At 36.6% G+C, this 14,578-nt stretch overlaps 1 protein-coding gene across 9 annotated transcripts in view; it reads left to right on the plus strand.

Moving 5' to 3' along the window:
- The first annotated feature begins 81 nt into the window (after positions 1-81).
- The window catches only part of ZGRF1 (zinc finger GRF-type containing 1), a 93,004-nt gene continuing 78,507 nt past the window's right edge, over positions 82-14,578 (plus strand). For 8 of the 9 annotated variants that reach the window (XM_058721612.1, XM_058721619.1, XM_058721616.1 and 5 more), the window contains exons 1-3: positions 82-424; positions 6,504-6,593; positions 8,479-8,559. In XM_058721612.1, coding sequence (XP_058577595.1) covers positions 6,573-6,593; positions 8,479-8,559 — 102 coding nt within the window. In that variant the 5' untranslated portion in view covers positions 82-424; positions 6,504-6,572. The remainder of the gene's footprint in view (positions 425-6,503; positions 6,594-8,478; positions 8,560-14,578) is intronic. The other variant, XM_058721613.1, reaches the window with a different exon arrangement.

The following is a 14,578-nucleotide window of genomic DNA, read 5'->3' on the forward strand; positions in this document are numbered from 1 at the left end:
GCGCAGGGGGCGGGGCGTCGGAGTACGCGGCTGGCCTAGGCTCTCAGCGAAAAGTTTGGCCGTTTGAAAATGCAGCTTCTCGTGGGCGGGCCAAGTATTGGGTCCTGATTTGTTCCGGTCGCGGGCTAATGACGTCACAGGTTTCCGCGGGAGAAATTCGAAAGTGGATTTTATGCAATGGACCGGTGAGGTGAACTGTTTTCCCGGGATTGAGGGTGGATAGGCAAGGGGATTTTAAGCGAGAGGCAGCGTCACTGATTTAGGGCAAAGAGTTAAAAGAATCTGTTCCGCCAGAAGCGGGGTCCGGCTGCTGTGCGGACCACATTTGGGTAGTGACTGTCGCAACTTGCTCCGAATCCCTGTAAAATTGCTGCCTCCTCTTCGCCGCTTTTCCAAGCCTCTGCTCTGCAGTTCCCGCATACGTGTAAGGACCAGGGAGGGTTTTTCTGTTTGTTTTTAGGACTGACAAAGGGTCAAGTCTCATTGCCATTTGGTTAACACAGGATCATGGTAATTACTGTCTTGGTAAATGAAGTGTGGGCTTCTTTTGGTTACTTGGACTGACTGGGTTCTTAAACAGGATATTGGGTTCGAGACTCAAACTTTTGAATCTGAACCATTTAGGGATTCTAAAGGTCCTGCTTGTTCCAGAATAAAAGACCAAAAAAATCTTGTGATACTTAAAAGGAAGTTACTCATTTTATTGAGAACACTGAATTTTATATATGAATGTACAAAGCGGTGTAAGGATGTATGAGTATATATATGTGTGTGGGGGGTGTGTTTGTACGTGTCTGGTTATATAATCATCACACCATCTGAGGGCTCCATACCACTTTAGAAGTTTTCCACATTAAACTTTGACCCTTTAGTGGATCAACACTTGATGTGGTTAGATGAAGACTTTAAGGAAATTTTTTTTCTTTTCAAAATTTTATGTAAATTATAGTTAATTAACATACAGTGCAATTTTGGTTTCAGGAGTAGAACTCCGTGATTCATCACTTGCATACAACACCCAGGGCTCTTCACAAATGCCCTCCTTGGTACCCATCACACATCTACTGTCCCCCACCTTCCTCCCTCCATCAACCCTCAGTTTGTTTTTTATCCTTAAGAGTCTCTTATGGTTTGTTTCCCTTTTTTCCCCCCATCCTATAAGTCTCTGACTGACTTATGTGGCTTAACGTAATATACTCTAGCTTCATCCACATCGTTGCAAATGGAAAGATTTCATTCTTTTTGATCGCTGAGTAATACTCTATTGTGTGTACATGTATATATTTATAGATACAACGCATCTTCTTTATCCATACATCAGTTGCTGGACATTTGGGCTTTCCCCATAGTTTGGCTATTGTTGATGTTGCTATAAACATTGGGATGCATGTACCTCTGAATCTGTACTTTTTTTATCCTTTTGGCAAATACTAGTGCATTTGCTGGACTATAGGGTAGTTGTATTTTTAACTTTTTCAAATTAATAATTTGAAAAATTATGTTTTCCAGACTGGCTGCACCAGTTTGCATTTCTACCAACAACTCAAGAGGGTTCCTCTTTCTCCACATCCTGGCCAACACCTGTTGTTTCTTGTGTTGTTTACTTTAGCCATTCTGACAGGTGTGAGGTGGTATCTTATTGTGGTTTTACTTTGTATTTCCCTTATGCTGAGTGATGTTGAGCATCTTTTCATGTGTCTTGTTTGCCATCTGAATGTCTTCTTTGGAAAAATGTCTATTCGTGCCTTCTGCCCATTTCTTAACTGGATTGTTTATTTTTGGGGTGTTGAGTTTGATAAGTTTGTTACAGATTTTGGATAGTAACCCTTTATCAGATACGCCACTTGCAAATATCTTCTTCCATTCCGTAGGCTGCCTTTTTGTTTTGTTGATTGTTTTCTTCGCTGTGCAGAAGCTTTTTATCTAGATAAAGTTCCAGTACTTCATGTTTGCTTTTGTTTCCCTTACCTTCCACAATGTCTCTAGTAAGAAGTTACTCTGGCCAAGGTCAAAGAGGTTGCTGCTTGTTCTCTTCTAGGATTTCGATGGTTTCCTACCTCACATTTAGTTCTTTCATGCATTCAAATTTATTTATTTATTTGTTTGTTTATTTATTTATTTTAAGAGAGACAAACATGGCATGAGCTGAGGAGGGGCAGAGGGAGCTAGAGAATCCCAAACAGGCTCTGTGCTGCCAGTGCAGATCCTGATATGGGGCTTGATCTCACGAATTGTGAAATCATGACCAAAACCAAGAGTTGGACACTTAACTGACTGAGCTACCCAGGCACCCCCATTTTGAATTTATTTTTGTGTATGGTGTAAAAAAGTGGTCTGGTTTCATTCTTCTCCATGTTGCTGTCTGGTTTTCTCAACACCATTTGTGGAAGAGACTGTCTTTTTTCCATTGGATATTCTTTCCTGCTCTGTCAAAGATTAATGGACTGTATAATTATGGGTTTATTTCTGGGTTCTTTGTTCTGTTGATCTATGTGTCTGTTTTTGTGCCAGTACCATACTGTCTCTATGATTACAGCTTTGTAATATAGCTTGAAATCCAGAATCAGGATGCCTCCAATTTTGTTTTTCTTTTTCAGGATTGCTTTGGCTATTTGGGGTCTTTTGTGGTGCCATACAGATTTTAAGATTGTTTGTTCTAGCTGTGTTAAGAATGCTGGTGTTATTTTGATAGTGATTGCATTGAGTATGTAGATTCCTTTTGTTACTATAGACATTTTAACAATGTTTTTTCTTCCAGTCCATGAGCATGGAAAGCTTTTCCATTTCTTTGTGTCCTCAATTTCTTTCATAAATGTTCTATAGTCTTCAAGAGTATAGGTCTTTTACCTCTTTATTTACCTAGGTTTATTCCTAGGTATCTAATTGTTTTGGTGCAATTACAAATGGGATAGATTGCTTGATTTCTTTTTCTGCTGCTTCGTATTGGTGTATAGAAATGCAACAGATTTCTGCATGTTGATTTCATATCCTGAGACTTTGCTGAATTCATGTATTCTGGTAATTTTTTTGGTGGTGTCTTTCCGGTTTTCTACATAGAGTATCATGTCATCTGCAAATAGTAAAGTTTGACTTCTTCCGTGCTGATTTGGATGCCTGTTTTTTTCTTTTTGTTGTGTGATTGCTGAGGCTGACTTCTAGTACTATTTAAATAGTAAACTGGAAATCTGTCTTATTCCTTCCTGACTATAAGGAAAAGCTCTCAGTTTTTCCCCATTGAGGATGATACTAGCTGTGTGTCTTTCATATATGGCTTTTATGATGTTGAGGTATGTTCCCTCTATACCTACTTTGTTGAGGGTTTTTATCAAGAATGGATGCTGTATTTTGTCAAATGCTTTTCCTACATCTTTTGACAAGATCATATAGTTCTTATCCTTTTATTAATGTGTATCACGTTGATCAATTTGTGAAGACTGAATCACCCTTGCAGCCCAGGAATAAATCCCACTTGACCATGGTGAATAATTCTTTTAATATACTGTTGGATTTGATTTGCTGATGTCTTGTTGAGAATTTTTGCATCCGTGTTCATCATTGATATTGGCCTGTAATTTTTCTTTTTAGTGAGGTCTTTGTCTGCTTTTGGAATCAAGGTAATGCTGGTCTTGTAGAATCAGTCTGGGAGCTTTCCTTCCAATTCTATTTTTTGGAACAGTTTGAAAAGAATAGTTACTAGCTCTTCTTTAAAAAAAAAAAAAATTATATATTTTGCGATGGAGAGCAAGTGTGTGCACCTGTGTGAGAGGGAGGAGCAGAGAGAGGGTGAGAGAGAATCCCAGGTAGCTTCCTCACTGTCAGTAGGAACCTGATGTAGGGCCCGAACTCACGAACCATGACCTGAATCAAAATCAAGAGTCAGGTGCTTAACCGAATGAGCCACCCAGGCACTCCAGGCCTCTTTAAATATTTTTGAATACAGTTAGCCTTTTTTTTTTAAGCTAGTCTTTTTTTTTATTATCTAATTTACACTTCTGAGAGCATGGATCTTTACAATTCCTTTTAAATTGTAAATCCCGCAAGTAGTATCTCAAATTTAGGAAAACAATGTGGATTTATCTTGCAATTCCTAAATAGAATATAAGTAATCCTATATTAGTAAATACCGGTTTCCTAATCTGTATGTTGTGATAATATCTAAGCCAGTGCTTTAGATCATGCCTTCAGGATTCTGAGACTGGCAAATATTATATATAATTTTTATATGATATAAATTATCTAGTCTACTTCCTGCCTGATATAGTAGGCACTCAATAAATAGTTATGTCATATTTGTGAGTATGAGTGCTAGAGTTTAGACTACTTAGTTTTTAAAATTTCGTATTTTTTTAAGTAAACTTTATGCCCATCATGGGCTTGAACTCAACTGGAGATCAAGAGGTGCATGCTCTAGGGGCTGAGCCAGGCAGGGGCCCCTAAACTACTTAGTTTTGAATTTTGAATCTGCCATTTATTTTGTGATCTTGGGCAAATTATTTACTGATATATACTTTCATTTCCTTTTTTTGTAAAATAATGTGAAAATTGAAATCTATACAGTAAGGTTGTGAGCATTTAAAGCATGTTAGATGTCTAGCACATAATTGCACTGAATAAATGATAGCTGTTATTAAAGCAATCTCATATCAATAACTGCCACATGCCAAGCACTGTGCCTACACCATGTAGTCTCATACATATGTAGAATGTCCAACACATATTCAGTGGCTGGGAGCAAGTTGCTCTAAAACAGTAGTGAAAGATGTGTTTCTCTGGACATCTGTTACCTTCTTGGCATTCATTAGGGATTTAGCAATTCCTGTGGGTTTGAGGGGAGGGATGTAGGATATGGGAGTTTTTATCTCTGAAAGGCAGTGCCTCCATAGGCCTGTGTCCTGGCCTGTGAACTATGTCCTGGGGCAAGTATTCATACCTCGTTTGCCTAATCCCTTATCCCTCCTATCTCCATTCAGCAGCCAGAGCAATCTTTGTAAAACCCAAGTCAGATTATGTAATCTTATTCTTAAAACCCTACCCTTCCCACTGCCTTTATGCAAAGTTCAAACAACTCGGCATAGCATAGAAATAGCATAGAAGGCCCTCCGACTCCTATTATTTCTCGTTTTTTTTCAGTCTTCTCTCTCACTATTCCCTATCTTGACTCCTTAATTGTACTGAGTTCCTTGATCATGCCTTGCTGTGTCTTTTCACAGGCCCTTGTATATATTGATTTCATTTTGGAAATACATTCCTGGCATCTTCTTTCGGTTATGGTTATTTCAACTTGCAGCTTAGACATTATGTTCTTCGGGAAGCCTTATTTGATGCCCTAGACCCAGTTAAGTGCCCCTCCTGTGCTTATTTCTGTCATGGTTTATTGTAAGTACTGTTATTCACCCTGCTACACTGAAATTTCCTTGATTAAGAATAGTATTTTGTTCATTTTAGTACCTAGTTTAGCACATTGTCTGGCAAGTACTAAGGGAAATAATATATGTAATTTATGAATGATACGTATGTGGTATATTTTATATGAAAGGGGATTTGAATCTAGAATCGCAAATTATAGTTTTATTGAATCATCCTGGGTGGTTTAGCCGTGTGTTCTCAAAATTGAGCATATATCACTATCACTTGCAGGGCATGTTAAAACGAAGTACTGGGCCTGACCTTAGACTCTCTGATTGAACAGGTCGGGGGTGGGACCCAAGACCTTGAATTTCTAACTAGTTCCCAGGTGATGTTGTCTTGTTAGTCCAGGGTTCATTCCTTTGGAACCAGTGCTTTAGAAATTTTTTTTTTCATTGGCATCTGTGTTTACTTCTTCAATTCCCCATCAGTAATTTTAGATTTCTAAATTTGCCCACAGTAACAATTTTATCCAGTAACATAGGATAACTACAGTACTCATTCCAATATCATTGCAGTGATATTGCAAAGATTATTCCTTGCAGAGGAAATTTGTATATTTGTTCTTGGATGCTAGGATATGTTGACTTTAAGATGTAAAAGGAAAAATTCAAAACGCAAGGGGGCCATCTTGTGGTGCCTATAGCAATTTAGAAAATGGAAAATTGAAGCTCTTTCCACAAGGATCCCATATGTTGTGGGATCATTTTCAGATACATGTTATGGCACCTAGAAAAAGCTTTCCACGCTAATTATTTTATATAATATATAATATATATATATAAATATATATATTATTGTTATATAATATATATTAGTAACATGTTATTTTATGTATTTTATAATATATATTATCTTACATATTTTACTTAGTTTTCTCTTTTAGTTTTTCTTGGCAAATTCTTTTTCCACAGGGTAGGGTCACTCTTTTATTGTGTACTTAGTATCAGATAATTTGATTATACCTATGTTTCCCTTGGTGATTCTAAGAGACGTAGAACTCTCAGATTTCTCTCTTCTGTCGAGTTTGTGGGAAACAATTGTGTTTGATATTTATTCTTTTCATCAAGGTTGAATGTTCTTTGTTTTCATTTTAGGTGATACAAATAATTGAATAACCACAGTTATTTTCTGGACCTGACTCGTTTATAACTTCGGAAGAAATAATGGACAGCCAGGAATTTATTGTGAGTCTTACCAGTTTTCACTATTTCCTTTTTTCTTTTTTTAAAATCCTCTTTATTTTATTATTATTATTATTTTTTAAGATTTTATTTTCAAGTAATCTCTACACCCACTGTGGGGCACTAACTTACAACCTTGAGATCAAGAATTGCACGCTCCATCCATTGAGCCAGCCAGGTGCCCCACTATTTCCTTTTTCTTACTTCCTTTCACATTTCACAAATGTCTGGCTAGGGTTGATAGATTTAACAAACAACCTCAGAACCTAAAAGCAAGACACTTAGTTAAATTTAAATATCAGAAAAACAGTGAATAATTTTTTTGGTATAAATATGTATATTTCAAATATTGCCTGATGTTTTACCTGGCAACCCTATCTCTTGCCTACTATTCAGGTTTGTTATACAAAGTCCTTTGGAACAAACTCTTTGTAAGCTCTTTGTTAGGACCAGGAAATAATTTCTTTTGAAGAATTGGCATGCCTCTTCTATCTAGATTAGTGCTTCTTAAAACTGTTTGGTCTTAGGATCCTTTTATGCTCTAAACAATTATTGGGGACCCCAGAGAATTTTTGATTATGGGGCTTATGTCTATTGATGTCTTTCATATGATAAATTGTAACAAATTTAAAAAATATTTATTAATTCATTAAAAATAACCCATTACATCGGGGCGCCTGGGTGGCTCAGTTGGTTAAGCGTCCGACTTCAGCTCAGGTCACGATCTCGCGGTCTGTGAGTTCGAGCCCCGCATCGGGCTCTGGTCTGATGGCTCAGAGCCTGGAGCCTGTTTCAGATTCTGTGTCTCCCTCTCTCTCTGCCCCTCCCCCGTTCATGCTCTGTCTCTCTCTGTCTCAAAAATAAATAAACGTTAAAAAAAAAAAATTAAAAAAAAAATAAAAATAACCCATTACATCGGACATAAATTACTTTTTTTTTTAATGGAAATAGCTATATTTTCCAAAACAACAACAGAAGAAAAACACATAGAAAAAAGTGGCATTGCTTTACTTTTTTTTGCAAATCCTCCTAGCAATTGACTTAATAAAAGTCCGCTAGATTCTCAGATCTGCCTCTGCATTAGTCTGAAATTGAATCTTGCAACATTGCATATACATAACCCTGGGAGACTCCATTCTTCATGCCTGAAGAAATGAGAGAAAAGGCAAATAACATCACGAAAATAGTTTTGACCTCATAGACCCCTGAAAAGGTCTTGGAGACTTATAGGAGTCTCTGGACTACATTTTGAGCACAGATCATGACTTCTGTATAACTCAATAAATATTTTCCTTCCCACAGATGACTGAGAAGCTCAAAATTATCATTGTTATTATTTTTTTGAGAGAGAGAGAGAGAGAGTGTATAAGTGTGCGTGCAAGCAGGAGAGAGGGGTAGAGGTGGGGAGAATCCTAAGCAGGTTCCACGCTCAGCACAGAGCCCAATATGGGGCTCAGTCCCACAACCCTGGCATCATCACCTGAGCTGAAATCAAGCGTCGGATGCTTAAGTGACTAAGCCACCCTGGTGCCCCTCAAAATTGTTGTTGTCCAGTTAACTTTTCAGTTTCCTCTTTAGATTTTATCTTGTTTCTTTCCTGCCTTGACTTTTACTACCAAGTTTCTTTTTTTTAAATTGATGTTTGTTGTTATTTATTATTATTATTGTTTTTTCATGTAAGCTCAGGGCCCAGTGTGGGCCTTGAATTCATAGTTATGTACTGTGCCAACTGAATCAACCAGACACCCTGATGTTTTGTTGTTATTATTATATCTTTTGTTTCTATAAAAGATGTCTAAATATTTTTTGTGGGTAGGAAGTGTATAAAGATATATAACATTTAATACATGTAAAAAGAAACCATTTCTTTTGTACTTTTGGAAATAAGGTACTGTATACTCATCAAAAAATGAAGAAGTCAAAAGTGTGGCAAGATGGAACTCTGAAGATCACTCACTTGGGAAACAAAGTAAGTACAAAGCAGTTGACTACAAAATTCAAGAGCTAGATTCTTGCCTTTTGATTGAGTATTAAAAAAGACTCTATAGATGATAGAATGTTAAATTTGTCCATAAACTGAAACAATATGAAAACAGAAGTGATCAGATGATTATAGTGATTAATTTGTGCATTATAAAAGTTCAGTCAATATTATTGAATTTGTTTTGATTTTCAAAAATTGAATTAGGTTTTCTATAAAATGTTTTAGGAATTTTGGCATTTTTTTTTCTTTGCAGGCATGAGTTTAATGATAAAAAAATATATTAAAATATATTTCTAACATGGTAATAGAGGGAAATGGTATGTACAGAGTTGACACACCATTGTAGAAAAGTTGCTGATTTCTAAAATTATGTACAGAGTACTCTTTATTTTCATGTTTTCTTTCAATCAGTTACTTTGATTGTGATATGTACCTATCAGTCTTGAGGGAATTATTTGCTAGGGTGATCTTTTACTTTACTAGATATGATAATCCTTCTATGGGTTTCTTTTCTCACCCCCAAGGATCTCCATCTGCCAAATTGTAATATTCTTTAACCAGTTCTCATGACCTTATGCAACACTGTTGGCTCCTCCATTCTTCTTCCTATACCTCTTCATTTGACTTCTGTGACACCACACTTTCCTGATGTTGCTTACTGACGTCTAAGTATTTTCTGTGGGCTCATTCTCTTCTCAAACTTTAAATTTTTCCTTAGGACTCAGTCTTACATGTACTTATAAAGAAATACATAAAGGTATATAAATCTTTCTTACTCTCTCTTTTATCCCTGTGTGTGTGTGTGTGTGTGTGTGTGTGTGTATGTGTATACACACACATGTAGAGAGAGAGAGGGAGAAAAGAAATTTATTCTAAGGAATTGGATCATGTGATTGTGGAAGCTGACAAGTCCCAAGATCCGTAGTTGGTAAGATGGGAGACCCAAGAAAGCCAATAGTGTAGTTTCAATATAAATGTTGGAACGCTTGAGACTCAGGAAGAGCCAGTATTTCAGTTTGAGTCAAAAGGCAGGAGAGCACTCATAACTCAGCTGAGAGACAATCAGGCAGGAGGAGTTTTTTCTTACTCAAGCTTTTTATTCTCTTTGGTCCTTCCTCTGATCAGATGAGGCCCACCCAATTAGGGAGAACAATCTGCTCTATTTTTTTTTATTGTTTTTTTCTATTGTTTATTTTTTTATTGAGGTATAATTGACATTTAACATTATGTTAGTTTCAGGTGTACAGTGTAGTGATTTGATATTCATATACATTGCAAAATGATCACAGTAAGTGTAGTGTACCATCTGTCACCATATATAGTTAACAAAATTTTTTTTCTTTTATTTTTTGTGATGAGTACTTTTAAGATTTACATTTAGCAACTTTTAAATATGCAGTATGGTGGTATTAATTATGGTCACTATGCTGTACATTATTTATTTTTATAATTAGAATTTTGTGTCTTTTGACGTCTTCATCCATTTTGTCCCTTCATTCCCCTTCCCAGATGGATTAAAAAAACATTTTTTTTTTAATGTTTATTTATTTTTGTGAGAGACAGAGTGCAAGCAGGGGAGGGCCAGAGAGAGGGAGACACAGAATCTGAAGCAGGCTCTAGGCTCTGAGCTGTCAGCACAGAGCCTGATGTGGGTCTCAAACCCACAAACCACGAGATTATGACCCAAGCCGAAGTAGGATGCTCAACCAACTGAGCCACCCAGGTGCCCCCCAGATGGATTTTTAAAAAAACTTATATTGTCAACTGCTTACTAGGTGCCAGGCATGCTTTATGTGTCAACTTACTTAGTCTACATAACTCCACTATTAGGTACTATTTTTATTTTTATTTTACTGAGGATGAAACTGAAGCACAGAAAGGTGAAGTAACTTGTCCACAGATCTCACAGTTAGAAAATGGAGAAGTCATATGTGACCCTAGGCTTTTTGGCTCCAGAGCCCATATCCTAACCATTCTGCTATCTCTGTTAATATTACAAATTAAAAACAAAAAACAAAAAAAACCCTCCAACACATTTGAGTTGACAATACATGAAGTTAGAAGTCATACTTCTCAGTTAGCAGTTAAAGATCTCCATATTCTGTCCTTGTTCTACATATCTATCATTGTGAAATTACCAGAGAAGCTTTTCAATGTAGAAAGACTACTTGTTATTATTTTTAAATTAGCAATTAGTTAAAACAAAATTAAAAGAAAAAAATCGTTTTGCTTTAAGCCTTCAAGTTCAACTTACACTTCCTATTAACTTTAACGTTCAGTGGGTTTAACGTTCAGTCAATTTAAGTTGAACAAACTGGATACTTTTAATCATCAGTCTAGTAACAAACATAAAATTTTAAATATTTTAAACTTATAAATTTATTTTCTTTTTTCTTTTTCTTGTTTTTTTTTTTTTTAAGATTTTGTTTTTAAGTAATCTATAACCAACATGGGGCTCAAACCCACAACCCTTAGATCAAAAGTGAAATACTCCTCCTACTGAACAAGCCAGGTGTCCGTTTCTTTTTTTTTCTTTCTTTCTTTCTTTTTTTTCCCCAAAGTAATATCTACATCCAATGTGGGGCTCAAACTCATGATCCCAAGATCAAGAGTTGCATGCTGGGGCACATAGGTGGCTCAGTCGGTTTAGTGTCTGACTCTTGATTTCAGCTCAGGTCATGATCCCAGGGTTGTGGGATCAAGCCCTCCCTTGGGCTCCACATTCAGTGCAGAGCCTGCTTGGGATTCTCCCTCTCCCTGCCTCTGTGCCTCTCCCCCACTCACGCTCTTTCCATCTCTCAAGTGAAAAAAAAAGAAAAAGAAAAAAAGAGTTGCATGCCATACCAATTGAGCCAGCCAGGTGCCTCTGATTTTCTTTCTTTAGCATTTTAGTTGTCCTAACAAATAAAAACCTCCCAATTGCCAAAATCCTTCTATTATATCTAGTAAATTAAACATAAACATAGTTATTCTTAAAACTTTGTTAAGTATTCTAATTCTGTTTATAAACTTAGTAAAATTAAGTTACCCACCTCTTTCACTTAAAAAGTCACATATCTGGGGCACCTGGGTGGCTCAGTTGAGTATCTAACTGTTGATTTCAGATCAGGTCATGATCCCAGGGTTGTAGGATCAAATCCCATGTTGGGTTCTGTGCTGAGCATGGAGCCTGCTTAAGATTCTCTTTCTCTCTCCCTCTGCTCTTCTCCCCTGCTTGCATTCTCTCCTGCTTGCATTGACCCAGCCAGGTGACTCTGATTTTCTTTCTTTCTTTCTCTCTCTCTCTCCCCTTTCCTTCCTCTCTCTCTAAGAGTTACAAAAAAATAAAGGCCACATATCCAAAATGAACTTTTCAGTTACACATTTGGGATCATAAATGTATATAATCTGTCTTTGTAAATTGAAACATTACAAGTACTTTTTAAAGTAAAAAATAATTTTTGAATGTTAAAATAGCACAGATACTTCAAAATCATGGATTGCATAATTACTAAAACCTATTCATGATCTTAATTCAAAAGCATTGATATTTTGGGTGTGATTTACTGCCTTATCACTATCCAGTTCTAAATGTTTCAGGAGTTAAAAAGTCCTTTTCCATAGTTAAAAAAAATTTTTTTTTTAGGGGCACCTGGCTGGCTCATTCCATAGAGCAGGTGACTCTTGGTCTCAGGGTTGTGAATTGTGAGTTTGAGCCCATTGGGTGTAGAGATTACTTAAAAATAAACAAACAAACAAATAAATAAACTTTAGATAAAAATGTTACTGCCCAAGTAAATTGAAGGTATATCAGTGAACACAGGTTACTAATTAGATTCTAGGCTGGGACTTGAGACCTAGGGTTATAGATAATCACTGTATCCCTACCAGCATCATAAAGGGATATGTTGAGCCTTGTGTTTAGTGGGAGTAACAACAGGATGTCTAAGTCCATGCCCTTTAGAGAGTGTTGGTCTCATAGTTGATATCTTAGGTTTAAGTCATGGCATTATCTAATTCTTTTATTATTTTTTAATTTTTACTTACTATTAAAAATTTTTTTTTCAATGTTTATTTTTGAAAGAGAGAGAAAGAGACAGAGCGTGAGTGGGGGAGGGGCAGAGAGACAGGGAGACACAGAATCTAAAGCAGGCTCCAGGCTCTGAGCCGTCAGTACAGAGCCCGATGAGGGGCTCGAACTCATGAACCTTGAGATCATGACCTGAGCTAAAGTCAGACATTCAACTGACTGAGCCACCCAGGCATTCCTATTTTTTAAAATTTAAGTCAAAGTTAGTTAACATATAATGTAATAATTTCAAGAATAGAATTTAGTGATTCATCACTTACATATAACACCCAGTGCTCCTCCCAACCAGTGCCCTCCATAATTCCCATCACCCATTTAGCCCATCCTTGCTCCTAACACCTTACCAGCAACCCTCAGTTTGTTCTCTGTATTTAGAGTCTCTTATGGTTTGTCTCCCTCTCTGCTTTTATCTTATTTTTGCTTCCCTTCCCCTATGTTCATCTGTTTTGTTTGTTAAATTCCACATATGAGTGAAATCATATATTTGTCTTTCTCTGACTGACTTATTTCACTTAGCATAATGCATTCTAGTTCCATCCACGTTGTTGCAAAGGGCAAGATTCCATTCTTTTTGATTGCCGAGTAATATTCCATCGTATATGTATACCACATCTTCTTTATCCACTTGTCAGTTGATGGACATTTGGGCTCTTTCCAAACTTTGACTATTGTTTATATTGCTGCAGTAAACATTGGGGTGCATGTGCCCCTTCGAATCAGCACTCCTGTATCCTTTGGATAAATACCTAATAGTGCAATTGCTGGATTGTAGAATAGTTCTGTTTTTAATTTTTTGAGGAACCGCCACATTGTTTTCCAGAATGGTTGCACCAGTTTGCAATTACCTAATTCTTTTAATCTGAATAGATGAATGTCTATGCCTGCCCTCATTCATATGTTTAAATAATTTGTCTTAAACTAATCCATTCACTGTTTGAGCTATTCTTTCTCTCTCTGTATATATACACACATATTTAATAGTTTTCCTATTTGGTTGGGCCAAGTCTGCAAAGTCTTATAGATTTTGTCTTATATTAAAAGGACATCTGGGGCCCCTGGGTGGCTCAGTTGGTTAAGCATCTGACTTCGGCTCAGGTCATGATCTCGCAGTTTGTGAGCTTGAGCTCTGCATCGGGCTCTGTACCAACAGCTTGGGGTCTGGAGCCTGCTTTGCGTTCTGTCTCCCTCTCTCTCTGCCCCTTCCTTGCTCTCTCTCTCTCTCTTTCTCTCTCTCTCAAAAATAAATAAACATTAAAAAAAAAGGCATCTGATTAGATTCTGCATATCCTTCATGTCTTCTGGTACAAAATCATAATATTAGGTCACACTAGTGGTGTTATCCAACTTTATCTGCACGTATAGCATATATTTATTGAATGTCTATTTTATGCCTCTCATTGGTAAGTTACAGGAAGACAAGATAAATTCAAGTTAGTCCTAGGGATTTTCTGTGATGCAAGAAAGTTAGTAGATCCTAAGTTACAGCCTTGTTCTCAAATCCAAACCACTGCTTGCACCATTTCTCTTACTAGTATTACCTTTTCCCTACCTATCCAAATTCTAACTGTCACAGTTACTCATCTTCCATTAATTGAGTCATCATTCAATAAACATATGTTGCTGGTAGGCAGTGGGAGAAGTTAAATAAGACATATGGAGGCAATGTAGAAGACCAGTTAATGTCAAACAACCTTAGTTTGAATCCTGGTTCTTCACTTACTAGATGCGTAATCTTGGCAAGTTATTTAGCCTCTCAAGGGCTATAGTTTCTTTAAGTTGTCTTGAGGATTAAATAAGAAAAATTAGAAAAATGTATAAATCTCTTATCAAAGTACCTGGCACACTGTAAGAATGCAATAAATGGTAACTGCTATTACAGTTTTTGCCTTCAAGGAGCTTTTACCTGAGAACATAAGATTATAATATGTAAAGAGA

This window comes from Neofelis nebulosa, chromosome 3 (assembly GCF_028018385.1).
Source record: "Neofelis nebulosa isolate mNeoNeb1 chromosome 3, mNeoNeb1.pri, whole genome shotgun sequence".
In the NCBI taxonomy this organism is placed as follows: Eukaryota; Metazoa; Chordata; class Mammalia; order Carnivora; family Felidae; genus Neofelis; species Neofelis nebulosa.